A 26361-nucleotide genomic window follows, 5' to 3' on the forward strand; every position below is an offset into this window, starting at 1 on the left:
CCCCGAGAACCTGTTCTGCACCTTCAAAGCACAGAAAAGCTGCCCATGGAAGGTATCCTGCCAAATAATTCAGAGATTTTCTACAGAAACTCCAGTTTCTTGTCTGGATGTGGATGAGTTCTGAGGAGAAAGGGCGAGTGTTCCTGAAAGGAAGGCAATTGGTGTGCACATAGCCCGCTCCCTTCCTAGAGGTCTCGTGCCTGGTGTGTGCATAATTAAGACTTCACAGACCTAGGAGACCCCCCAAGAGAGTGGTTACATCAGTGCTGCCCCCTGTAGATCCAAGGAAGAGCTTTATGGTCCAAAACTAAGGAAATGTCCAGAGTAACACAGGTAAGAGGGCCATCTGCTATTTATTCTTTTTTTTCCAGATTTACAAAGGAAACAAAGCAAGCAAACAAACAAAACTCCCTTGTGCTAGTTTTTCCTCACTGTAGACCAAGGAGCAGAGGATAACACAAGTACTAGATAACAGTGATGCCCCAAACTTCATAGCCCAGCTGGAACAATTGAGAAGTGACTGAGAACCACTCCCCAATTTGAGGTGAAAATGCAAATATAGTGTGTTTCAGGCGGGAGGTGGGTGGGTGGGCCGGGGGTATCCCAGCATCTAGTGCCCCAAGAAAGCAGTGCCAAAACAGCAATTGAGTGATCAAATTTACTTTCAGCAATTTAACCCTGTCTTTAACTCTCTGCTATGCTGTGGCCAAAAGCCTCTGGCTTCTGTCAATTTAACTTCTGCCGATTGCAGCAAGGGATTAAGAATAAAGGCTTAGTTACTTGGAGACTCTTCTCTCTGACTGGCCAGGTGAGAGGCTTGAAGTTCCTTAACTCATCATGAGCCAGAGAGAGAAGAAAAGGAAGAAAGTCAGTCACAGATAAACACAGACACACGCACACACGCGCACACACACACACACACACACACAGAGAGAGAGAGAGAGAGAGAGAGAGACTGTGGTGTGGTGGCTGGGCCCCACCACCCATCTCATCAATTTCACATGTGCACATGCATACTTATATATGTACACATATGTATGTACATACATAGAGACATAGACATTTTGCACATGCATATAGACAGACATACATACATGTACATATACATTTGACAGATGGAGCAGAGTGCCAACAGCCACCCTTTTTTCTTCTCTTTGACAATTTATACATTCTTAGACAAAAGTTCTTTCTAAAATTACAGTGTAGATAAAACGTTACAAACAAGGGGAATTACAGAAGGATGTAGATAGTAAGTTCAAAACAGTGTTTCATTATAAGTTCAAAGCAACAGTCTCACATGGCCTTGCTTTATCACAACGCACACCTGTGGCTTCGTCCTCAGACCTGACCTAGAATGAATGTTTTTCCTTGATCACCAATTTGTCCTAAGCCTATTTCTCTTCTTAGTGCAATTCATGAAAGCTCAATGTCTTTCTTAGTGTGCAGCTTTTCCCTACTACTCTGTGAGGAGGGGGCACATTCTATTCTTGATTCTAACTTTATTACATCTTTCTGGCAAAAGAACTAAAACCGTCTCCTTAAATTTTTCCTCCTAAAATTATTTGAATCAAACCAGGAATTCTATAAAGCCGTCAATTCATCTAAACAGTATGAATTCATGGAAGCTCATCTTCATGTTGTTCTGTGGGACATTTGCCCAATAGTGTGGACTGATACCCGGGAGTCATTAGGCTATGTAATAGTGACAGAAAATCAGCAGTTAGAAGCTATCCCAGAATGAAGTCTCTGGGGCTGTGCCTTTCCAGGGCACACCCATTGTAGTCATCTGCAGGAAACTCGCTTGCTTGCCATAGCCTTTCCTAGATGGCTTCTGTCAAGTGTGGTTAGAGTTGCCTCTTGATTTTACCCCCACCAGCTAGCCAGCACACCAGGGTTCCCAATGATTACCGAGCTCTTGTTAGACTGGCTTGCAAGTCATACTGTAAAATGGTAAGAGATTAGGAGAATCACATGCATGCTCTCTTGGTATTTTCTGCTCATCTTGGCCATAATTTTAATCATGCTGCAAAGCCCTCATCAAGATTTCAAAATAACATAGCTGTATCCTATGGAACATTTGTGTCCAGAGCAGTAAATAAGCAATTCTACTTTTTTATCTTCAACTTGCAAACTAAAAACTTGAAGGCTTTAAACAAACAAACAAACCCCATTTAAAATAGCTTATAGAACTAATGAGAACCACTTGAGTGCAATGTGCTTGGCTAGAGAAAGGAATTGTCGTTGAAAGGACAAAATATGTTGGCAACTGGAACACACATACTCTGGCTTCTTATAAGCAAAGTTGAATGCATCACTCTAAGCCTTTACTTTCATAAACAACAGGAAGAAACCATGTTTTAAATATGTTCTTTAGATGCTGTGTTAACTGACCTAAGTATAACAAAATACAAAATACAGTGGCTCTGTATCTTGGGCAGCACCAGGTCCAAAGGAGCAAAGGCTCCTTACACACTCCTCTCAGTAGGGAAGGATAGGACAGGAGTTACTTCCAAAACAGTCTCCCTCTAGAGAAAACAAACAAACAAACAAACAAACAAATGCCAAGAAAACAAAAAACCACAGGAATTTCATTAGGAAAGCACTTTAAGAATGGGCACATTCTTGAGCATGCTCTGTTAAAGGTTATAATCTAGGAAGAAAAGATGACATGGACATTGGCTCAGCTCAAGGTTGTAGAGCTCATGTTTGAAAGGTTAAAATAGCAAGCAGACATACGTCTGGGTATGCTCACCTTGCTTTCCTAAAGTTTGGGCTGAAAATAAAGGAAAGGACATGTTGAAGTTGTATTAATATAGGAATTTGTTCCTAAAGGTTGCCTGTCTTTACTACCCAAGAATATGTATGTATGTATGTATGGATGGATGGATGGATGGATGGATGGATGGATTGGGGGTGGGGGGGCACAGGGTATTGTGTAGTAGCCCTTACTGGCCTGGAATTCCATATGTAAACCAGGAAGGATGGCCTCAAACTTGCAGAAATCTACTTGCCTCTTCCTCCTGAGTGCTAGGATTAAAAGTGTGCACAACTATGCCTGCCTGACAATATGCTCTGAATTGTTGCTCTAAATATCTCGTGATGGAATGTTCAGAGTTAACTGAAGCTATGGACATTGCCTGAAACCAGAAGTAGATTGTGGTTATTAAAAGTTATCCTTGACCGAAAAAAAAAAAAATGGCTATTATCAAGGAGACAAAACAGGGGCTGGGAAGATGACGCCATAGTTAAGAGCACTTTATTTGCTGCTTTTGCAGAGGGTTTGGTTCTCAGCACACTCGTGGCAGCTCACAACCATTTGTAATTCCAGACCCAGGAGTTCCAACCCCTTCTTCTGGCTTCCACAGGCTCCAGGTACACATGTGCTGAGCATAGTACATACATGCGGGCAAAATACTCATACATATAAAATTTTAAAAATGAAAATAAATCTCTTAAAACAGAAGACAATATAAAATGCTGATGGAAGCAGAAAGGAGGGAACTTTAAAACCTCCTTTCATTATTAATGAAAATGGAAATTAACACAATAGTCATAAAAAAAAAAAAAAAAAACAGCACCAAGGTTCACCTAAAACTTTAACAAGAGAACTACTTTAGAGCCAACTACTGGGTAATCCAAAGGAAATAAGTTTCTTACATTGAAGGAACACCTGCATGCCTGTGTAATCTTCAAAGCACTGTTAACAATAGCCAGCATATGGAGAATAAGCCTAGCTAGCTGTCTAACAACAGATAAATGGATAAAGCAATGCCACAGGCTGGTGACACACCTATTTAAGCCTAGCACTCAGGAAACAGAGGCAGAGTCAGAGTCAGGCAGATCTCTGTAAATTCAAGGCCAGTCTGGTCTACACAGAGAGACCCTGTGCCAAAAAGAAAAAGAACTGTCCATATGCAAGTGAGAATACAGTTCCATCTACTTTATCATGAAATAAGCCATCAGACGGATTTTTCTTTTTGGCGTGCTTTAGTTTTGGTTTGATTTGGTTTTTTTGTTTTTTTTTGTTTTTTTTTTTTCTATCTGTAAGACTTATGGGAGTCAGTGTCCTTTGCTTTTTTTTCTAAGCACATGTGGTGGAAAGCACTTTGGCATGAGAGCTCAGTAAGGCAGGAAGACTGGCCACTTATTGCTGTTAGCCTGCAGGAGAGGGTGAGTTGCCATGTGGGCCAGTAGCTGCCTAGGCCTTGCCTGAAGCCTCATTAACTAAATTGATCCCACAGCAGCGCAGGGCAGCACCTGGGTTGTTTGTCCTCACTTATAGCTCTTAGGTGACAGGTAATTCTCTTCCTTCCTTCCTTCTCTCTTTCTCTCTATCTGTCTGTCTGTCTGTCTATCTATCTATCTATCTATCTATCTATCTATCTATCTATCCTTTCTTTCTTTCTCCTCGCCCCCCCTTTCTGTCTTTCTTCTTTTTGTTGTTCTTGTTGTTTTAAAGAGAGCTCCCGTGTCTCCGGAGCACCTTCCGCTGCCAGCAAGCCACAGCTGTGCATTCGACAGGGCCAGCTGGCTCCCAGAAGGCAGAGTGTTCAGCAACGTTCAGAGAGAGAAGATCATCTCCAAGTTTCTCAAAGGAAGCGTCCTGAAAAGGGTGTTTGGAGCGCAGCAGCTAAGGTGGGAGGGCCCCAACTCCCTGAGAGAAGATCCCGGCTCCACCAGTCCTAGCACCACAAAGTAAGTCCATATGGGAAAGTAGACCCAAACTCAAGGTAAGCTCTTCCCAGATGGCCAGGAAAACAGCTCTGTACTGGCATCCAGAGAAGCAGAAGCCTAGGAGGAACTGAACACCCAGGTCCAGTGGTCAGAGCAATAAAATAGGAAACATATGACTGAGAATGTGTTCAAAGTACCAGCTATGACACCTGCATAGGAGGTGAGGATCACCATTATGTATATGTCTCTTGTCTGGGGAAATGTTTTCAGATATATCACTATCATTCACTGTAGGAATAAGTAGATGCAAAACAAAACTTCTTGTATTTTTGAAATAAAATGGTAGCTACCCAAATAAGACAGTATTGTTAAAGAGGCAAACATTAAAAGTTATTTTTGTTATTGTGTTTGTTTTGGTTTTTTTTTGTTTGTTTCCCCAGACAGGGTCTCACTATGTAGCCCTGGCTGTCCTAGAACTCATTCTGTAGACCAGGCTGCCCTTGAAGTCACAGAGATCTGCTTACCTCTGTCTCCCAAGAGCTGGAATTAAAGGCATGTGGTACTATTCCTGGCAAACACTAAGTTTTAAAATAAAACTTTCAAGTAGAAAAAGAGAAAAGAAATCATTCAAAGTAAGACATTTTACTAGTATTTCTTTAAAAGGAATTATACAAACACACACACACACACACACAAACTAGGATGGTTATGATTAATGATCACAAAAACAAAGGCCTAAGTTGGGATGAAGAGAATCAGCTACTGTTGAAAGGTACTGCAGATGGGGGCAGGGAAGGGTTTGAATAAAATCAAATTATTAATCTAAAGGATATACTAAATTTTGTCTACCACTGATTTGAAATGTTTCCCACTGGTTGGATGTATTATTTACTTATTTGTGGATAGGTGTTTTGTCTGCAAGCATGTCTGTCTGCACCACATGCATCAAGTATATCTGCATACCACATGCATCAAACATGTCTGCATACCACATGCATCAAACATGTCTACATAACACATGCATCAAGCATGTCTGCATACCACATGCATCAAACATGTCTGCATACCACATGCATCAAGCATGTCTGCATACCACATGCATCAAGTATGTCTGCATACCGCATGCATCAAACATGTCTGCATACCACATGCATGCCTGATGCAGGAGGCCAGGAGAGAACATCAAATCCCTTGGGACTGGCATTACAGTGTGAGCTGCCATGTGGGTGCTGAGAACCAAAACTGGCTCCTCTAGGAAAGCTGCCAGTGCTCTGAACTGCTGAGCCCTTCTCTAGCCCCTGATTGAATATCTTATCTAAGCACCACAAAAAAATACACACTATTCATTAGACAATGTTGATCAACTTTGAGAAGATGTTCATGTAGTCCTACCAGCAGAGATTCTGAAGTCGTGCATGCCTGCATGGTGAGTAGCAAAATATGAAAGGTACAGAGAGACCAGCAGAAATGGGAATCTTTCCCCTGAAGGACAACTAAGAAATGGTGTGCTTGTCATTCCCTTGAATAACACAGTTCAACAGAGAGACATATAAGTTGAGGTGCTTTCCTCATTATCATTGTCTTTGTCATCTCCGCCATAGGAGATGACAAAGCTAAAGTGGGCTTACTGGATGCTCCAGTGCCTGGCCCAAGGCTTGTTCTCTTTTCCTGTGATTCAGACCTGTTGAGGGCTAGAGAGATGGCTCAGCCATTAAGAGTATGCATTGTTCTTGTAGACAACCTAAGTTTAATTCTCAGCAACCCAAATCAGGAAGTTCATAACGACCTGTAATATTGACTCCAGGGGATCTGACACCCCTTCGAACTCCTCAGACACATAAGTAAATTAATAACAAACCTTCTCTACTGCAGTTTGAAGAAAAGATTGGTGAATACTACCAGTCAGAGAACATTCAAACTTATTCTACTTCAATACTGAAAAGGAAAGAAATGGTCTCCCTCTGTATGAGCTAAAACAACGCAGATTTAGAGGAAAGCTGTCTTGAGACTACTCCTTAGAACTAGATGCTGGCCATGGCCTGGTGTTCAATCTGACAAAAATATTATCAACAAATGACTAAAAAAAATATCTTCTCAATGCTGGATATAGTGACACAGTCTTTAATCCCAGCACTTGGCAGCTTAGGAGACAAAGATCTTGAGTTCGAGGCCAGCCTGGTCTACACATTGGGTTCCAGACTACTCAGGGGTACAAAGAGAAACCCTGCCTCAAAAAAATAAAACAAATAAAACCCCTCAAATGTCATTACTGACTTTTTGGTAGTTGTTTACTTATATATAGAATTGCTCCTAAAAATATTTCCCTATACCAAACTTCTGGGAAAGGCACTTATATGTATACAAATTCAATTAGTGTGTGTGTGTGTGTGTGTGTGTGTGTGTGTGAATTTCTCTCTTAATTTGTAGAGGTGTCAAGAAATATTCATTTGGGTTACAAAACTGGCATCTTACAATATAAATGTTTTTTAGACATAAAAAAGCTAAGGTTAGGTATTGATATCAGCAGAAGTATTATTCTTTAAGTATTTACTGTTATTTTATTATTTGTTTAAGTATTTAATGTTGTGTGGTTTTGTGTACTATAAGCCTTGATGCCTGACATTTATTTGGTTTAGGATGTGTCAGGCAAACCTCCTGGCTTTATCTGTGGGCCAGAACATGGCTACCAGACAGCCCTACTGTCCACTACATGAGTCCTCAAGCCAACCCCAAGAGGGTCTGTGGTGCCTCACCAGAGCAGAGAAGGCCCACAAGTCACAAGGAAGCTGAGACTCTTGAGAAGAAAAGCAATGGAGAAAGGCCGGGGGAGGCCTTAAAGGGCCTAAAGGGTCCCAGAAATTTTAAGAAGGTTCGAGAAGGTGGTCTCCGAGAGTCCAGAAGTTTCTCAGGGGTCTAAGAAGGATGAGTTAGGCTGGGCGGCCCAGAGATCCTAAGAGGCTCGGCCCGGATGGAACATGGAGCAGCAGCGGCTGCTGCGCTCTGCCCTAGTTGCTGGGCAACGCTTCCACGTGCAGCCCGGCTTGGTCCGGGGTGCGACCCCGCCGGGGGCGCCCGGGGCCCGCAGCCGCTCTTCTCCTTCCCTGTCCTCCCACCGCAGGAAGGCCGGGGCCCAGCCAGAGCCCGCCGAGCTGTTCGCCCAGCAAGAGGAGGAGCCCGTGCCCTGGGCTGGAGACCAGGAAGACAACGAAGACGACGACAACGACGACGAAAACAACGACGACGGCCAGGACACGTGGGCCTTCGAGCAGGACGAGTAAGAGCCCTGGCCACCCTCGAGACTCCCTGACGTCCTTGGCCAGGAAGGCAGCCACAGCCGGGAGGACAGGGTGATGTGCTTGATGCAGACCCTTGGCTGGCAGCCAACCGGCTCCTTGATCCTAGTCGTTCTTCCGGGTGACCTGTCTTCCTGTGGGGCACACACAAGAGTGACCCCCAGCAGTGCCCTCTGCTTAGTGCCTTCTGCGGTTTTTTTTTTTTTTTCTTTAGCCCCAGAATCCCACATGATCACTGCCTGTTGGTTTACAGACTTACCTGAACTATAAATATTTCCTGGAGACAATATTCTGTAACTACAAACAGATCTAGAGGCCACTACAGTGGTTTGTAATTTTTCTAATTATCTAGGACTTAATCCAGCGATTGCATCATCATATAGCTCTCTATCCAATATGTGCATCTTAAACACTACCAGGCATTTTAGACACCAAATAATTTGATATTAGAAAACGTTTGGCCCTCTGAGCCTTTTAGTGAACCATACATACATGGGATTTTTGCCCAGTTTATGTGAAAGGTTAGTTTTGCTTTTGGGTGGGGCATATTTTGTTTTGAATAACGAAAATAGGCTTGGTGTCTATATTTTTAATTTGAGATAACTCACTGTATTTTGTTTTTTTTTTGTTTTTGTTTTTTTCCAGTTTGTCTTACATCTTGTCTGCCGTCTAGTCTCTGGGGTTCACTTCCTAATATTTGGTCAATTAGATCTTGCAATTTACTTTTGTGTCTGCCTGGTATTGGTGTGGCTTGCTGCTAATTTCTAATGCTATATGGTTCACCACTCTGTTTTCTAAGCTTTATTGTTGTGGTGATGCTCGGATTAAAACCCAACGTCTTTGACATTGGACTACACGTCTATCCCTTCAAGAATTTTCCTTAACAAAACTCAAGCTTTTTTGTATATAAATGTCAACCTTGCACTAACTGTACCTGTTCCACCACCTGTATAGGGCCTTAAGGGAACAGAAGAACAGCTCCAACAAAATGGGAAGAAAAGACACCGAGAGCTGTAGCACCAACCTGCCAGTGGCGAGCACCTCTCAGGAGGTACATGGAGCTTTGGAATTCCAGACTTTGGAGGCAGGGACAGAGCCCCAGAGTCTGACTGTGGCCATAACCCCCTGCTTTTGCTTTGTGAGCAGTTTCTGCTGAGCGTTCCCGTTTGGCACCTTGGTCTAGTGTATAAACAGCTCAGTTGTCTCAGTGTCTCCTTCCCATTTCAATATAAGGATATGTTTTCCTCACATGTAACATTTCAGACACTCTCCCAGGAATACATAGGCCAAGGAAGCCTGAGCATCCACTGGGCTCTGTCCAAAATGCCAGTAGCTGGTTCCCACCTTCATCTTTTTATAAAGGTGATGTGTTCTTTATTTTTATGGGATGTGTATTTTACCCGCCTGTCTGTGCACATGCATGCAGTGCCCATGGGAAGCCAGAAGAGGGCGTCAGGTCACCAGAACTGGGGTAGCAGATAGTTGGGAGCTAGGAATTAAAACCCACATTCTAAAGAAGAGGAGTTGGTACTTTTCACCCTGAGCCACCTCTTCAATCCTTTACCCCCATCTTGCTGAATTAGAATTTGTAGGTTTTTTTTTTTTTTTCTTTATTGGTTGGTTGGTTTAGTGTTTTGGTGGGTTTGTTTGTTTGTTGTTGTTGGTTTTTTTTTTTTTTTTTTTCTTAAAGCTAAATACAAACCTTAAGCATGATACTCAAGCAGCTGCTTAATACTGACTATAATCCAAGGCTTGGAGACTTCCTGCATGATTCTGTGGCCTGTCAGACTGGCACTCAGTACACATGTGTGAATGCCATTGTGTGCCAGTGACATACTGAATAGAGTGTTCCATTATACTTTTAAAATCAGCATCAGCACTGAAAACCCACGTAGCACTCTTTTCGACAAAACTACATACTGTGAAAGCCTTTCTGTCTCCCACCTAACAAGCTGATGGTGGTTTGGTAAGAGGAAGCCGTGCATTCCTTGGAGATGTGCTGGCTGCCTCTCAGAGGAGGCAGAGGGTGCCCTCTGTCAGGCTTTCCCCAGTGGACATGCAAAAGTGTATCCTCGAGCTTTTCACACCAATACTAACTTAATCCTTAAAAATAAATATCGTTTTAGAATCTCTCTCAATGGAACCTGGATGCAGAAGAACTCTTTGATGAAAAGGAGAGCTTCTCATCTGAAAACGATGGTGCGGCAGGTGGTAAGAAGCCTGGGCTGAGTGTATGATACCACAAGAATTGCATGGATGAAAGGATTTAATGTCTTAACCTATTTTGTATAACTATTAACTGACATTTTTTCCATATGCATTCTTTCAGGCAAGACTAACAAGGTAAGGATGCTTGGCTTAAAGTAATTCATAAAACATACTGCTTGAAAATGTTTTGCGTGATCTTCTTTAAAATTTTTCTCTTTCTCAAGGCTTAAACTTGAAAGCTTATTTCCCAAGAGTTCTTTATACCAGTCAAAACCTTTGCCATTTTACAGAGTTATAAACTGGTCATTAAATTACTATTTTGGATGGGTCTGGTAATCCAGGCCTGTAATCCCAGGTATTTGGGAGGCTGGGGCAGAGGGATGTCTGTGGTACAAAGTGAGTTCAGTATCTGCTTGGGCAAATTAGTGAGATCCTATCTCAGAGTAAGAAACAAAAATGTGGCTGGAGATACAGAGTAGTGGGAAAGCATTACTGAGTGAGTGCAAAGCCCTAGTTTCAATCCCCAGGATCTTAAAAGAAAGAAAAGCAAGATTTTTACATGTGCCTTTTCTCAGTACAATGCTGTAAATATAACTTACCCAGGAGTAAATGAAGTTTTCTAGTCCTTATCAAAAAGAAAAGTAACATGTGCCTTTAAAATGTCCTGAGGCATTTGAAATAGTCAGTATCCTCTTTTGGGGTGAACCTAATCTTTCCATGTATCCTTTATGACAAACATGTGAACTATTTAACTGTAATGTAATATTAGTGGTATCCAAGTCTCATTAATTGACAGTGTTGAAAACAACAGAGTTGGGGGTGCAGTGGATTTTACTTAGAACATGGTTAGCAAGCACGGCTGTGTTGTATTCAAGTCTCCTGCTGCCTTGTAGAACCATCTGGAAAATCCAGCCGAACAGCTGGTATTGCAGCTGACCGTATCAGAGCATCCTCACAGCAGATCACAGGTATGACTTCTTCCTCACACTCTTCAGTTACTGCTCTCAAAGTTCGAAGCTTTTAAACACAGTGTTGGCTTTTTGTATTAGCAGAACAGTAATCAAGGGGTATTTCAGCTATGGAGTTCTCCTGTTAATAAAGGAAGTACCATAGATAAAAGGTAAGAAAACTATATATATAATATGAGTGGGGGTGGAGCGAGAGATAGGGTCTTACTGTATATTACTGTATAGGCCTAACTGGCCTGGAACTTGGACATCTATTTCCAAGTGCTTGGGATTTAAAGGTGTGTGCAACCACACCGAGCAGGAAATAGATTTTTAATAATCCACTGAATTAAATATACCTGTCAAATACTTAAGATATGAAGATCAAACACAACCAGAAAAGAAGATATCCTATGCAAATAATAGGAAATTACAGAGATTCGCTCTAAAATAGCAAGTGACTGCAGATAGCACAAGACAGCGGAGATGCACTGAGAGCCCTATGAGGCTTAGATGGATTGCACTGGCCTTCCTATATTGGAGAGAAAGGAAATGTGGGACAAAGGTGCAGTTCTTTATGCTAGGAGCTACTTAATTCCATACATTTAAACTCATTGAACTCCCCCCACCCCCACCCCCCACCCCCCGACCCCGTCAGTCTAACAGAGTAAACTGCAGTCAGCATTCCTCTTTTACAGACAGGACATTGGGGGTATGGTGAGAATTAAGAAATCTGCCAGTCACACAGTACTGTGATAGAACAGTAATGGACAGAGCTTAACGCAAGCTCAGACATCTTACGTATCCTATCAGACCTCGAAGGGGTTTGACTTTCTGGTTTATTATATTGTATTAGCAGCCAGACTGAATGCTTCTTAACAATTCAGAAGAGCGGCGTGTGGTTGAGAGCTCTCACTGGGCATGGCTTTATGTCACTTTATACGCAGAGTATTCCTAGTTAATGGCCATCTTGAGTTCTACTCCTCTTAAATAATAGTGCAACAATACAGTGGCTCACTGGGGGTGAGCACTATCCCCTGGTCAGAAAGCTTCCTGTATGAACCCCAGAGTAGAGCTTACCTTATGTTAAGGCTCAGGACAACCAAGACAGACGACAGGGAATTGCAGCGAGTAAGTCCTAATGGAATGGCAGTGCTGAGGGAGACAGGGAAGCACTCTGCTTTTACCAGAAAGAAGTCTGCTGGGAGCCAGGGTTTCAGGTTTAAGGTCAAATGAAGGGCACTGCATTTATGGACGGAGTGTGGCAATTTGGTGCAATGGTTAGGACGTGCAAGAACTCTTACAGCTCACAGTGTGACACTTTCAAGTGTTCTGAGAAGTAACCAGAAGAATGTGTTTAGTAGCCATGCTTTAGACACTGTGTAGACTTTTGTTGTAGAGATAGGAGTGTGGTATCAATAAAGTATTTTACTAGAAGTTTTCTCTTCAGTATATTATCAGCAAGTAAAGAAAGTAACGAAGTAGTCATCACTTACCCTTTAGTGTGTACAAATGTTCAGAGTTCTGCCTTAAGAAACTCCCAACTTCTCAGAGCAGCTCTGAGATGTACTGTGGCTCTCTCACTGGTGCTGAAGGCTTCCTCCCATCCTGACTTTCGTCTCTCCTCACTGCACTACATTGGCTCCTGTCTGTTGACAGCCATAGATTTCAAATGGTTTTGCCTGTGGCGTTTCAAAGGCAAGGTGGCATTCTCAGTATTTAGCTAAGTGAATAGTTTAGTCACTTTTTGCTAGGAATGAAAGTATTTTTTAAAGACTTAAATTGTTACTTTTATTTAACATTGGACATGAACTAAGAAGCCTTTGAGACTACATGCCAAGTGGTGCATCAAATCCTTCAATGTTAGTGTTTCTACTTATTCTCTCTCCCTCTCTCCTCCCTCTTTTCTTTGCTCCCTCCCTCCTCTCCTCCCTCCCTCCCATTTCTCTCCTTTCCTCCCTTCCCCCTCTCTATCCCTTCTCTCTGTGCGTGTGTGCGCTTGTGCGCTTGTGTGTGTGTGTGTGTCTGCTATCCAGTCTAGACTTAAATTCTTAGGCTCAAGCTGTCTGAATGCCTTGAGCTCCACAGGCGGGCGCCACTGCTACCTGCTCTCTCACTGTCTTTAAAATAAACAAACATACAAACAATGAAGAAAAAAACAAACTAGAAACCCAGAGTTCTATGGTGTGGTTCCCCTAACCCCCTTTTCTATATTACTTTTTCAGTATGACTTTAATTTAATGTCTAGAGCTATTACTCCTAAGAGGGCTTCAGAAGAAAAAAACCTACCAGGGACCACATTGGGAATGACGTTTGCTTGACAGACACTGTTGAGTTCATTGTTTGATAAAAATAATTTTTAAAATCCACAGTGCTTAACATAGAAGTGTTTATAAGTAATGTATATATTGTCTCTTTAAAAGTCTCATCTACTTCAAGGTCAATAGTATTTACTCTAGCTTCAGTGCTATTCAAGGCTACAGGTTGCCACTATGCTATCCATAGATATTTAGCCATTTTAAGTGCTTACTCATAACAGCAGTTAGTCATCTTAAGATATTGTCATGGGCTTAATTGTGCTTGCACAAAGAGTTGCCCATCAGTTTTTTAAATGTGTATTTTAAGACATTTGTATAATTGCATCTAATTTAAGCACACTTGATAAACAACATTTCTTGGAGAGATAGCTACCATATACATAAATTACCATATTACCATATACATAAATGCTACTGGGAACTAAGCATCAGTCTTTCTTTGATAAAAAGTTACTAATACTATTTTTAGAGGGTTTTTTTTTAAACATCTATGAGTATTTTGCCTGCATGTATGTATATATGTGTGTCATATGAGTACCTGGTACCCATGAAGATAAGGCAAGGACACTGGAGCTACAGAAACTAGAATTATGGATGCTTGTGAGCTATCGTGTGGGTGCTGGAAACCAAGAACCCAGGTCTTTTACAAGAGCACGTGCTCTTAATTGCTGATTCATTTTTTCCAGCCTCATAATAGCATTAAAATTCTTGTAACAAGCCACAAGTCATTAGTTAATTAAATCTTTCTTTTTTAAAGAGAATTCAAAAAGTCGTCAGTGGAAACTGGCTTCAATGCAGCCAACAGTCCCAGGCTCTTCACTGTAAACCACTTATTAGCAAGTATTCCGGGTTTGACAGATAGCAAGCAAGTCATTCCTTATCCTGGTCAGTCAATGCCAGCAGGTCTGTGCTGGCCTTATGCCGATGGAGACTTTCTTAAGGATAGAAATGAGTTTCATATTAACTCGTTTTCAAGTATGGAAAACAATGGTGACTCTTTATCTGCTTCAAATTGGAATTTCAAATACAGAAACTGCAGTGTGGAAGAAAGTATCACAGATGAGAGTGACTTGTCCGAAAACGAGAAAATGAATGACTCTCTGCTCAGCTACTTTAAAAAGATGGACCTGAAGTTAAAGCCAGAAAGGATAGAACATGTGGAGAGAGCTTTCACAGAGGAAGCAGACGAAGTGTCTGTATATGCCGACTTTCTCCCTGCCCCTTTCAACACTCTGGACCTGCACAGATTTGCCTTCTCAAAATGTGAAAGCTGGAGGGCAGCCGTGGACCCTCCAGAAAGTTCCATTGAGCGCTTGATAATTCGTTTATTGGAACTGGAAAGATTACAACATATGACCATACAGAGAGAGAGGCCAAGACTCCAAAGCACTTTCTGCAGCTCCATGTTCTCAGTGGCAGAACGACCCTCTTCCTCTAAAGCCATTGCACTGAAAGCCAAGCCTCCGAAGAATCCTGAAACATCGACTCTCCAGACCTCTGGCATAGATAAAAATCGAGACAAGAGAAAAAACAACTCTGGCTCTGGCAAACCAGAACAAAATGTTTCCAAAGGGAGCTTGAGCAAAAGTAAGTCGAACTCTAGACAGTTGCTAAAATGTCCATCCACTTCAAAACAGTGTGCTGTGGCCCACGATGACCTAAAGAATTCCAAAAACTCCATTTTAAACTCTTGCCAGGAACCCCCACCCAAGCCTACTAATACTACCCAAGCAACTCAACCGATGGCTAAAGTGGTCTCAACAAGATGCCTCCCACCGAGGTCCCCGATGCCAGTTTCCCCTATACCCCTGTCCTTCCCTGAAAATCCAAGGGAAGAAGGTAAAGTGCCAAGGACCAAAAAGAAATGTCACCGAAAAAGCATACTACTGAATCGATCTTTCTATATTCAGAAGCGAAACTGCTTATCACCTTCACTTATAGCCAGGGGCAAGTGCTCACCCACTGACCAAAAATAGCTTTCATACATCTCAATGTGAGTGAATCTATTCCATGAAACCCAGCTAAAATATGGTTCATCATTGAGACACAGGTATTAGAAACAAAAAACCTCACCCTTACAAAGTAATTCCTTGATATGACATGGGTAGAGCTCATGAATGTCACTGCTGACTCTATATACAGCCAAGGGCTTCTTCACTGACATTGACAATCTTTTGTATGTTATACTTCGAAGAAACGTCTCATTTAGTAAAGTAAACTATTCAGAAGACTGTTCTTTTGTTGTGATTGTTTTCCAATGATTCCATCATTAATAAATAGTATAATTGACTTATTCTGTTGTTAAACTTGTCTTATTCTAATATACAATCAGTAAGAGTTGCAGTTCCTTTTTGTGATTTTTCTTAAATCCTTCCCATGTTACAGCTCTGGTATCCTGGCAGTTGGGAACCAAGGAATACCACAAAGTAGAAATCTCAACACAAGAGATTTAAGGGGGGGAGGGAACAAGGGGGGCTGCCTCTGCTGCGGAGAAAAGCAGCAGAGAGCTAGCGGGAGACAGGCTTTATATATGTTTTCTTTAGGGGAGGGGATCTTTTCAGGGTGGCCTGGGATTGATGGGATTTGGGGCCTGATCTTAGAGCAACCTCAAAAGGGGCTGGATCCAGCCTTTAAGATTCAAATATTCTGGCTAGGAAGTGGTGGTGCACGCCTTTAATCTCAGCACTTGGGAGGCAGAGGCAGGCGGATTTCTGAGTTCGAGGCCAGCTGTTCTACAGAGTGAGCTCCAGGACAGCCAGGGTTACACAGAGAAACCCTGTCTCCTGTCTCCAAAAACAAATAAACAAAAACCAAAAGGGGTGGAGCCTGGCGGTTGGAGGTCCTTAGGGATGGAAGGACCTGGCCACTCACACTCCTGGAGGGGCTTATACTTTCCACCTCAGAATCTTTCCCCTTTCCTTTCTCAACACCACAAACCTATCATTCTATCCTTTGGGCATTTGCTTGGCTTTGCAGAGCTGTTATTTGGGGCTGATGTCCTGATGACTTGTGTTTGATCCTTGGAACCCACATTTGAAAGAGACGACTTGGAAGTCCCTTGGCTCTATGTGTGCATTTCAATGTGATTACACATCTAGTAATGATAGAAGTCTCTTAGGTTAGTCGATGTGCCAGATCCCCACAGGCATGGTAGTCCAGCATTTTGACATTGACACCTATCCTTGATTGCAGGGCAGCCTGTAGGCCATATATTGGACTTGCTGGCTACAAACTTTCCATTTTCTCTCCAGCATAGACATGAAAGTAGTAACATAGTCCCCAGAGTAGCCAAATTTTGACACTGCTAGAATTCTTAGAGGCTCTAGATGTTTTTATTAGCTCTGGTTATGTATTAGAAACTAAACAGCTAAAACTTAACCCATGAGCTGGCAAAAGGCAGTTCCTGAGACTGATGGTATTTATTACACCTAAGAATCAGGAAAACAGGTTGAGTCTTAGCTTCAGCGGCAAACTTCCTGAAGAATTTTGGGGAGTAGAATCCATGGAGATGTTCAAACATTCAAGCAACGTAAGAAATGTAATCACTTTGATGGAATGATTCGGCATTCAGGGTCAGGATGTCTGTGAGGAGGGGCTTCGTGTGCTTTGGCCTTAAGGTGCTTGATGAATTCTGATTAGTTTTTCTTAAACATTCAAAAGCAACATGTTTAGTTCTTCAGATACCACCAAAGACACCAAAGGAAGTAAAAGGTGACCTTGCTCCCTACCACTGCTTATATAATTAGAGCTAGTGCATACGTGTGCGAGAGGGGCGGGGGTGGGGAGGAGAATACGGGAACTCGGACAAGTGATGTGAACTGAGAGGATTCAAGTTTATGTTGAAGAAAGTTAACTGTCACTTGTGTCCTCTTATTTGCATTACTAATAAGGTTCAAATGGTTTTCTTAAAACACAGGCCACAGAAAGCATTGTCTAGTGTTTAAGTTAATGACAATTTTCTGAAACAATGAAAACACTAAAGGGAATAATAAATTTACCTGTTTATCACAGAGTCATCTTCATAATTCAAAGATGCTTAGTGACAGTCCTCCAAAGGATGCAACAATAGATACAGATGTTCACACTTCCTATGGTTCCCATCCATCGTCTCAACTTGTATTATCATTAGTCCGGAACCTTTAATGACTAGCACTTGTGTCCACCTTTACCTTTAGTTATCTGGCCTTCATCCCCTCACTTTTAGCTTCACAATGTGACCTGTATGAGATCTGTAGGAATCAGCAAGCCTGCTTTACTCACTACCCCACTTAGTATTATCAAATTGACAAACGAACTTTTCTCCAACCGTGGAGTAATTGTGCATGGCAGCAGCAAGCACATTTTGAGAATGTAAGCCCCAATCCTATGATAGGAGTTACAGCTCTAACAGACAGTTCTTTCATGTTTCACCTGGGGACTACCAGAAAAGGAGATGGTATACATCCTGGAGCTTATCAGGTGGAGAATGGCACAGGAGGGCCAACCAGCATTTTCTGGCAGTGGAGGACAATTCTCAAGAAACCAACACTTCTTGCAAAGGCAGGAGTGGGAGAACACAGGGAATGTAGGTGGCAGACAAGAAAAACACCTCAGAGTTCTGTAAGTGTCAAAAAGGAATTAGACTGGCACCAACCCAAAGCTCTTACACTAGGCTCACTTCAAATCCCTTTGGACATAGAAAAAAAAAGGGGGGGGGGACCTTTCCCGGCCTCAAAATTTGAAGATGAATTTGGCTGCTAGATCATCATATGGAAATATAAGGAAACAATAGCCCTATGGCCAGTTTCTTAATAAGGATACGTTAAGATGCCACTGCAGGACAGGGATGTGGCTTGGTACAATGTACCAATTTCACATAGAAGCAGCCCTGGGTTTGATCCTAGCACTGCATAAATTATAAGTGTTTGTTTGAGCCCACACTTACAATTCTAGCACTTGGGAAGTGGAGGTAAGAGGATAAGAAATTCAAGGTCATCCTCCAATGTATGGCAAGTTCAAGGCCAGGCTGGGATATATGAAATCTTGTTTCAACAAAACAGGCAACCCAACTTAACCAGAACTGACCACAAACCCACCAGATGATGTTTTAAATGCTTTATATTAAAAAAAAAAAAAAAAAAAAAGTATCAAAACACTGCCATTTTCAATTAGAGGAGAGGAGCTACCTGGTGAGATAGATGGTGAAATTTTCTGTGCTTGAGTCCTTAAGATGAAACCAGATTGAGGAGGGTGGTGTAGGAGACCATGTGGAATGGGGTTGGTGGTAATGACAGGATGTGACTTATTCAGAAAAGCAATATACACTAATCTAGTGTAAAGTTCACTGCTGGAGGAACTGGCAAAACAAATACATCTGGTTACCTTTAGGTTTGCCAGAAGCCAACTCTTGCCATTTCTGTGATGGGTTTAAAATACAACTCAATACAAAGTAATGCATCCAAAAAAATTTAGATTAACAAAGTTTTCTCTTAAGTCCTGATGCTTAGTTTTCCACTCTTTATAGAACTTCCTCAGCATGTCTGAGGTTGTATTTCATCAGATGCATGTTAAAGTTCTTTGGGCCCTTGGGATATGCACCCTAACAAGCTACACAGCTCTTTTCAGAGCTGATTTTAAAAAGACAAAACAAACAAACAAACAAACAAACACCTTCATGGCTACCTGAGATGACTATTCAGTTTTAATCCCCTGCCAGTCCAAGCAGAAAACTGCAACAGGGATCTTTACAAAAACACTCAGAACTTCAGCCACTGGACCTGTTCCTTAATGAGACCCAGTCAAGCTAGCTCCAACTCTATCTGCCAGTCATCTAATTATAATTAACCTTTCCACACCTAATCCTGTTTTGCATGTGCTGCAGATTCTTAGTTATTTGTTCCTTGTTTTTAAAAGCTGTAAACATTTCCGTAAAAGAAAATGAGTGAGCAGAATTTAAGGGTAAGTAGCCTTGACACAGCAGAACCAAGAAGAGACTAAACCCACTACACGGAAGAGAGAGAAAACATGAATACAACACTGGTGTTCTGGTACCCAACGCTCTGGGAACAGGTTTTAAGCAGGACACTCACCCCAGTTTTCCATCGTTGTGACTCAAAGTACACATTGAAGTCTACCAAGATCTTTGTGTGTATGGTTTCTGTGTGGGCACACACATGAAGACCAAAGGTGGATGTTGGGTGTTTTTCCATGCCACTCCACTTTGATTTCTGAAACAGGGTCTAATTCTATACGGCAGTAAGTCCAGGGTATCCTGTGTCTGCCCTTCCAGCAGTGCTGGTTACAGGAAACACGGCAGCGTCCAGCTTTTATGTGGGTGCTGGGAATGTGAACTCAGGTCCTCATGCTTGCAAGACAAGCACTTTACTGACTCAGACATTTCCCTAGGCCCCTCTTCTGAGAATTTGTTAGGTAAAGATTCCCATTTAGCTTTAATGCACAAGTCCCCAGTCACACTTAAGCAGAGGTTCTTTACAAAGCACATCTGCCATCAGTAAAACAAGAGCTCAGAAATATACCAGGTAAGAAATGACGTTTGTAAAGAAAATGCAAGTAGACAGTATGGTAGCAAGAGGCACACTTTATTAAGCTTCCTATTGTTTGGGATCATTTGCTGCTACAATGTAAGTTACAACTCAAATGGTAACGGGAACAATCAGAATACACAACATTTCCTCAGAGCAGCTTCCGAATCTTCATCACTAAATGAATGGTTCCTCAGAAGAACAGTCCCTTACCCTATATACAGAAGACACAGTAAGGATGCTACAATGAGATGTCAAGGAAACCCAAGCAAACAAAACAAAAAACAAAAAAACCCAAACCTCAGTCAACTTTGCATATAGCATTGACGTGGAAAAACTACAAATGATTTGCAGTGAACATTTATATTAGAATATCAAATGTAGGAGAATAAAGTCATGTCGAATATATAGTGGCCACAGAACATTACTTATAGGGCCCAAATCCTATCATAAGGAGGGAAATCACACACACACACACACACACACACACACACACATATATATACATATATATATTGTCACATCTCACTATGCAATCTTATCCAAAAAATAAACACTCATTCCCTAGATAATTTAAATTTTAATACATATAATTCCTTTGTTTCGTGTCCAAGTCTATTTCTACCTAGGTTGCTAGAGTAGAAAAGGAGAAATGCCAATCTGAGTTCAAAATGAGAACATTACATTTCACTATCTCTGCTACATACCATAAAATATGCATTTTGTATTCCAAAAATGTCCTGAGTATTTAGTCTTGTTAGGAAAAAAAAAAGATGGTAACTGCAATGGCAAAATAAAAATCACATTGTATTTTAAAAATAAAATAGCTGAGGAAGTAGCCACTGGGAATGAAGAAACAGAACACTGTTAATCAGGACGTCAGCATAAATACAAACACCGGAAGGTCGCTGTTTATAACAGAATGCTGCTCCTGTTCAGAACTGCCCAACTCCCTCATATCTGAAGGTCCTGGAGAACAAAGTCTGCCAAGAGACCTAACATCTATGACGGATGCTTCCTGGCTGGCTGTCCCTCCTTTAACCTCAGGAAAAAAATCCTTAAGAGTTTTCTGAGCCCTCTTCAAGGTGTGTGCATGGACTGCCCAGAATAGTGTTAGAAGGTCTTCGGACTAATTGCCTATGTATATAAGAATTACATGAATATCCATGTATCTTGGTATTCTTTATTTCCTAAAAAGAACACAAATTTGGCTTTAAAATTTTTCTAAACAACAATTTCTGAACCTCAGGTTTGGTGATCACTTGTCATTTCTGCCATAAAGTATGAAAGCTTAACCTTCCTGTCAGCTCCACCTGAAAACTTTCCAGCTAATCAGAAAAATGAACGCAGGTCTGTCAAACAGGATCACTCACAATTGCCCTCAACCTAAGAGAGGTCCTCTATAACTACAAACTTCTACCTCAGCGAGGTCACCACACCAGACAGAGGGAAGGCTATCTAATGCAGTTCACTGGGTTCCTCTAAGGTTGGGGAAGACGGTGGTGTGGTACCACCTTCCTCACCTCCCCAATGCCCGCTATTACTATTTTATGTCTCTGACATTAAAAAGCTGGTCATGAAGGACTAAGACAAAGAACAAGCTACTAAAGGAGCTGACTAGCTTGTTAAAATCCTAGGCTACTCTTATGATTTAGGCACTTGCTTAAAGCCCAAGCATTTAGGAAAAAACAAGGAGGAGCACCTATAGGCTGGGCAGACCTTAAACCTAAACCCCACCTGCGTTAGGCGTGCTGAGGTCACAGGTGTGGCCACCACACCCAACTTGCAAATTACTTTCAAATGTACACTAACCTGGCAGCTATGTTTTTCTAGTGATCTTTAGGACCTAATTCTAACTATGAAATGTGAGCTTTTTGTGACTAAACTTGCTCTTTTATTTTCGAGGAAGGGTGTAGCTGCAGAAACTATGGTACACAAGGAGCACTTTACAGATGGGCACAACAGTACTCTCTAATACCACAGCAATGGAACCCAAACTATACTGCTCAACTACAATTCAGACACACACTAAATGAGAACTGAAAGGATCTTTCGGGACAGAAACCTTGGCTCATGTCTTCTGGCTGACGTCATCTTCCATCGAGCTGCACCTAAAACACAAAGAACAAGTAACAAGCAACTTTGTTTTTTTTTTTTTTAAAGAGCAGGCAAAAGCTTTGAAGGCATAAGATGAACTGTTTCTAGTGGAAATTAACTTATTAAATAACTATAAAACGAAGCCATGAAAATCACCAGAAGGAAAGTATTAACTATTTTGAGTGAAAACAACTACAAAAGACCTGAATATGCAGCATACTAGCACCGAACTAAAGTAAGCACGGTGGGAAAATCCCTGCCCATATCATTTAAGATGGACGCTGCGCCCGTGATGCCTTATTTAAAAGGCTTCACTCTACCTGGAGCTGGAAATCACCGTGTGTTTACTTTAGTAAGTCTAACCATGAGGAGACGGGTGTAGGTTCATAGGTGGTGTATTATCTATCACCTTCCTGGCTGTGTAGTTCATTTCATGTCTTTAAATGGAGCATAACCCACCAGGAGAATGCTGCTATTCTGATATTCCATTCTTGAATGCACCAAAATGTGCATGCTTGTTGTAATTAGGTGCCTGGGTGAATAAAAAAATCCCATTTACAATGTAAAAATACTATTTAAACCCCCAATGTTATTGTTCTCCATAACCCTCAGGGAGACAAACAGTAAGTTTACCCAAACAGAAAAGATTACATAGGATTTAAAAAATCCTCTCTGCCATCTTAAAAATACAAATTTCTTTGTGTCGAAAAACCAAGCTGATTTACATGAGTTTGTTTTAAATTGTTGCTAAATGTTTATCTACACATGCTGTCAGAAATAACCTTGTTAAGAAGGTGAAGCTGGTGTCTCAGCAAATCAGACCCCTTGGAGAAGGCGTCGAATGGCCTGTGCCCCGTTTTCCTTTTTCTCTTTCCGCACCATCAAAAGGAAAAGTGAGAAAATAGCAGAAACATTAGTTAAATCCTGAGTTATACCCCATAACCTACTACACTGAGGAATAACCTCACTACACTGAAAGCTGACAAAACTTGAAGGACTTTTTCTGGATGAAATAATTAAGACCCTAATTATTAAAAAGAATTTAAAAATAAGGCTATACTAAGTTACATTTTTAGCAGGTAATACTTTCAGGAGAAAAACAAAGACTGCTTTAACTATTTACAGTTTACCTGACTTACCAGCACTGAAGACAAAATCTTTTAAAAATGGCTACAAATGCCTTGTTCACAAAAGACTTTATTATCTAGTGATGCATACTGAGAACATACAGAAATCTGCATGGTCCACTTCCCATGCAGTAGAACAATCTTCTCATTACAGTAAGTGAGTGTCAACTGTTTATATGCAATAGACAACACTTTAAAGTCACATTTTAAAAGAAAAGCTTCATTTACAAAAGAAATAAAAGGTAAAGAAGCAATTACCGCTTTTAAAAAGCAGCTGCTTTGTTCAAGAGTGGAAGGTTTATGCCTGTATTGAAAGACAACATGATCACAAATAATGCAAACAATGAACAAATGAAAAACACTTTTACCATAAAGCAGTACACTTTCAAAATGACATACAAATAGTTAAAAATCTCATTATGTTGTCTATCTTTTAAATATGAGGACTTTCAGAAGTAGGCCTCAACATTTTAATTAGTAAATGAAAACTATGCAGTTTCTATGTCACTAAGAACTGTATTTAACAAAATGTATAAAGTCTATAGCAAGTTGATTTTAAAAAAAGTAAAGTTAATAAGAAACAGTACACTGAAGGCGCTCTATCCATCAAGCGCATACGCTTCAAATTGTAAATGTGATGAACACAACAGAAACTGTAACTATGCCACAGTCGCGATGCGAAAAAATAAAACAAGATCAGTTATCACACATGCAGGGAATTCTGCCACAAAGCTATCCCTCATTTTCAATTATTCCAATAAAATAACATCTTAAAACACTGGTGATGTTGATGGTTTAGCTTACCTTCAGTGTACTGAATGTTGTACACAACCTGCTTTAAAAGAGGAGACATCCCTGCAGGCAGGCTCAAGAAGGAACAGACTCCCTTCGGCACTGACTACACCAAGGGCATGCTGCTGTGGCCTGCACACACACACCTAGGAAAACGTGAATATAAACAGCATTTATGCTGGCCATTGTATCTGAAGAGCAAACTGAAGCCAAGTCTGCTAAAAACAAATCAACCACCCAGCACTGCTACTCATAACAGATGCTTTTTGTCTTTTATGTGAACTGCAACCATATACATTAGCACTGTAATTCTGTGCAGTCTTGGCAATTAAAACATTTCTACAGTGAAATTTCACATAAGACACAAAACAGATTAACTAACATTTCTAAAAGAAATATCACCCTTGGTGTTAATTCAAATATATCATGCTTCCTCAAATTTGCTGCAGAAATATTTATAAGTTTATATACATTAATAATAAACTGCTGTGAAATTTCTTCAGTCTTTGTATTTAATTACTCAAACCCTTGGAGTTTCTTCATCTCATTTAAATTTTTTCCTGGATGAATGCATGCTGCAGGGCCTGGTTGATGCTAATTCGCTTAGCTGGGTCCAACATTAGGATCTGGTCCAACAAGTCCTTTAGCTGGTGTACTTTTTTACGTTGATCTTCAGGAAGTCGCTGGCACCCAATCAAGTCAGCCAACAGGTCCTTAGTTGGATTAATGGTGCTCATGACAGTAACTTTCTCCTAAAAATAATTTTTACAATGCATAGCTCTAAATAAGTTACATGTATGTAAATCAGACTTTGTTTTTTTGTCTACCAAAATATTAATACAGAAGCAAGAATACAAATGATGATCAATCACAGTTTTGAAACTGTTATGTGGTTTTAACCTCCATATCTTTTTAAAGAGAATTAAGAACTTAAATGGAAAAGATCCACAACAAATTAACCATGAACATACAGTGAACACCTGCTGCCTGAACTGTGCTGTGCTTTCTCTGGCTTTACTCTTCAGTGGCAAGTGAGCCAGGTTAATCCCAAGACATGTTACTCTGTGATAAAACTTTGATAAAACAAGGGCTCGGTATTATAGATACAAAATTAGCAGTTATTGCTTCATCTTGTAGGTTTTAGAAAGACTGGTACATGTATGATAGTGTATATGTCAGCAATGCTGAATAAAGGTGTTCAGGAGAGGCACTCACTCAGGACACGACTCAGCTCATGGGAGTCTGTGAGCAAAGGTATGGAGGCCTGCCTGAACCAGGGTGAGCAGAGGTACCGAGGCCTGAACCAGGGTGGACCCACAGGGAGAACAAGGTGCTGAGGAAGGCAGAGTTCATATGACAGAGAGCTTGGCTTCTAACTGCAAAACTCAAATAGAAAACTTCCTCCAACAGCAATCTAAAAGATCCTCGGGAAGCCAGACCAAGGCAATCTATGGGAAGGGTGGCAAGGACTAACTACGAACCTACTATACCACCTTAGAGAAATGTCTTACTTAAATCCCATAGCCTGGTGGGTTTTATTCACAATTGGTAGCAAAGGGAAGTGCCTATTCTGTTGTTACTTCAGAAGTGATCATAGCTCCGCACACCGCACAGAACTCATTCGTGGTAATAAAGCATAGAGCATCATGGTAGTAGAGCACTGACCTAACTATGAAGTGTGAATCCCCATCTCAGTCCCCACATTGAAAAGACACAGCACACATAAGCCAAACTTACCCTCTCTGTTACTTTATCAACCTCTATGTACATGAAATTCAGATTTTGGTCAAAATGTTGATCTTTGAATACACCTTTCCGGATCATCTAAAAACAGAAACAAATGGCTTTAAAAACAACTACAAATTTTGCCTGGCACACTACCAACTCTATGTAATAATAATTCACAAACGCATTATCAAGACTTTCTTGCTGTACTCGGAAGTCTGCAGTGCTTAGCTACCTTCTCTTCTGACAAGCGCAGTCCCTGACGCTCGAACTCTAATGTTCAGCTCTTCCTATTCTGTCTCTATATGGCTGCATTCTACCTCATTGAAAAGGGAGTTCCCTTTGATACCCTTGGCTGCTGAGAACCACTAACTGAAACAAGAGAGGAGCTACAGCGTCAGTACAGCCGCCATCCACACCTCTGAGAGCTTTACTCCATAGCTACAGTCTAGGAAACAAAGTGTTAGGAGTTTCTGAGTCTATTTACAGGAAGTAAGTCAGCCTACCTTATTTGGCATTTTTCCTTTAAGGTCCATGGCGAGCTTCAACATATGGTTATTAGTTTTGCCAGGAAATAAGATTTTTCCAGTATAGAGTTCATATAAGGTACAACCTACAGACCACATATCGATACCATAATCATAGCTTTTACCTATAAC

At 41.1% G+C, this 26361-nt stretch overlaps 2 protein-coding genes and 1 long non-coding RNA gene across 4 annotated transcripts in view; 1 reads left to right on the forward strand and 2 right to left on the reverse strand.

Moving 5' to 3' along the window:
* Positions 1-205: 205 nt before the first annotated feature.
* On the forward strand, positions 206-15733 carry Fam217a (family with sequence similarity 217 member A). 2 transcript variants are annotated; one of them, XM_076939191.1, is made up of 9 exons: positions 206-333; positions 4460-4695; positions 7793-7948; positions 8922-9018; positions 10094-10178; positions 10297-10310; positions 11069-11143; positions 11225-11295; positions 14198-15733. In XM_076939191.1, the coding sequence occupies exons 1-9, from the start codon at positions 316-318 to the stop codon at positions 15414-15416; spliced, it is 1971 nt and encodes a 656-aa protein (XP_076795306.1). In that variant the 5' UTR covers positions 206-315; the 3' UTR covers positions 15417-15733. The 2 variants fall into 2 exon arrangements, with proteins under 2 accessions (XP_076795306.1, XP_034365930.2); XM_034510039.2 differs by having other exon boundaries at positions 207-333; positions 11228-11295.
* A 4266-nt stretch (positions 15734-19999) lies between these two features.
* On the reverse strand, positions 20000-22976 carry LOC143443316 (uncharacterized). The gene is made up of 4 exons (XR_013112171.1): positions 22841-22976; positions 22518-22590; positions 22027-22072; positions 20000-20175 (listed from the first exon to the last, which is right to left on the reverse strand). It is a non-coding gene; the product is annotated as an uncharacterized LOC143443316 (long non-coding RNA).
* A 261-nt stretch (positions 22977-23237) lies between these two features.
* Positions 23238-26361, reverse strand: part of Prp4k (pre-mRNA processing factor kinase PRP4K) — a 28325-nt gene continuing 25201 nt past the window's right edge. The window contains 3 exon segments of the mRNA XM_034511151.2: positions 23238-24729; positions 25715-25801; positions 26209-26360. Of these exon segments, the coding sequence (XP_034367042.1) occupies positions 24526-24729; positions 25715-25801; positions 26209-26360 (443 nt within the window). The 3' untranslated portion in view covers positions 23238-24525.

The sequence above is a fragment of the Arvicanthis niloticus genome, chromosome 8 (assembly GCF_011762505.2).
Source record: "Arvicanthis niloticus isolate mArvNil1 chromosome 8, mArvNil1.pat.X, whole genome shotgun sequence".
NCBI lineage: Eukaryota > Metazoa > Chordata > Mammalia > Rodentia > Muridae > Arvicanthis > Arvicanthis niloticus.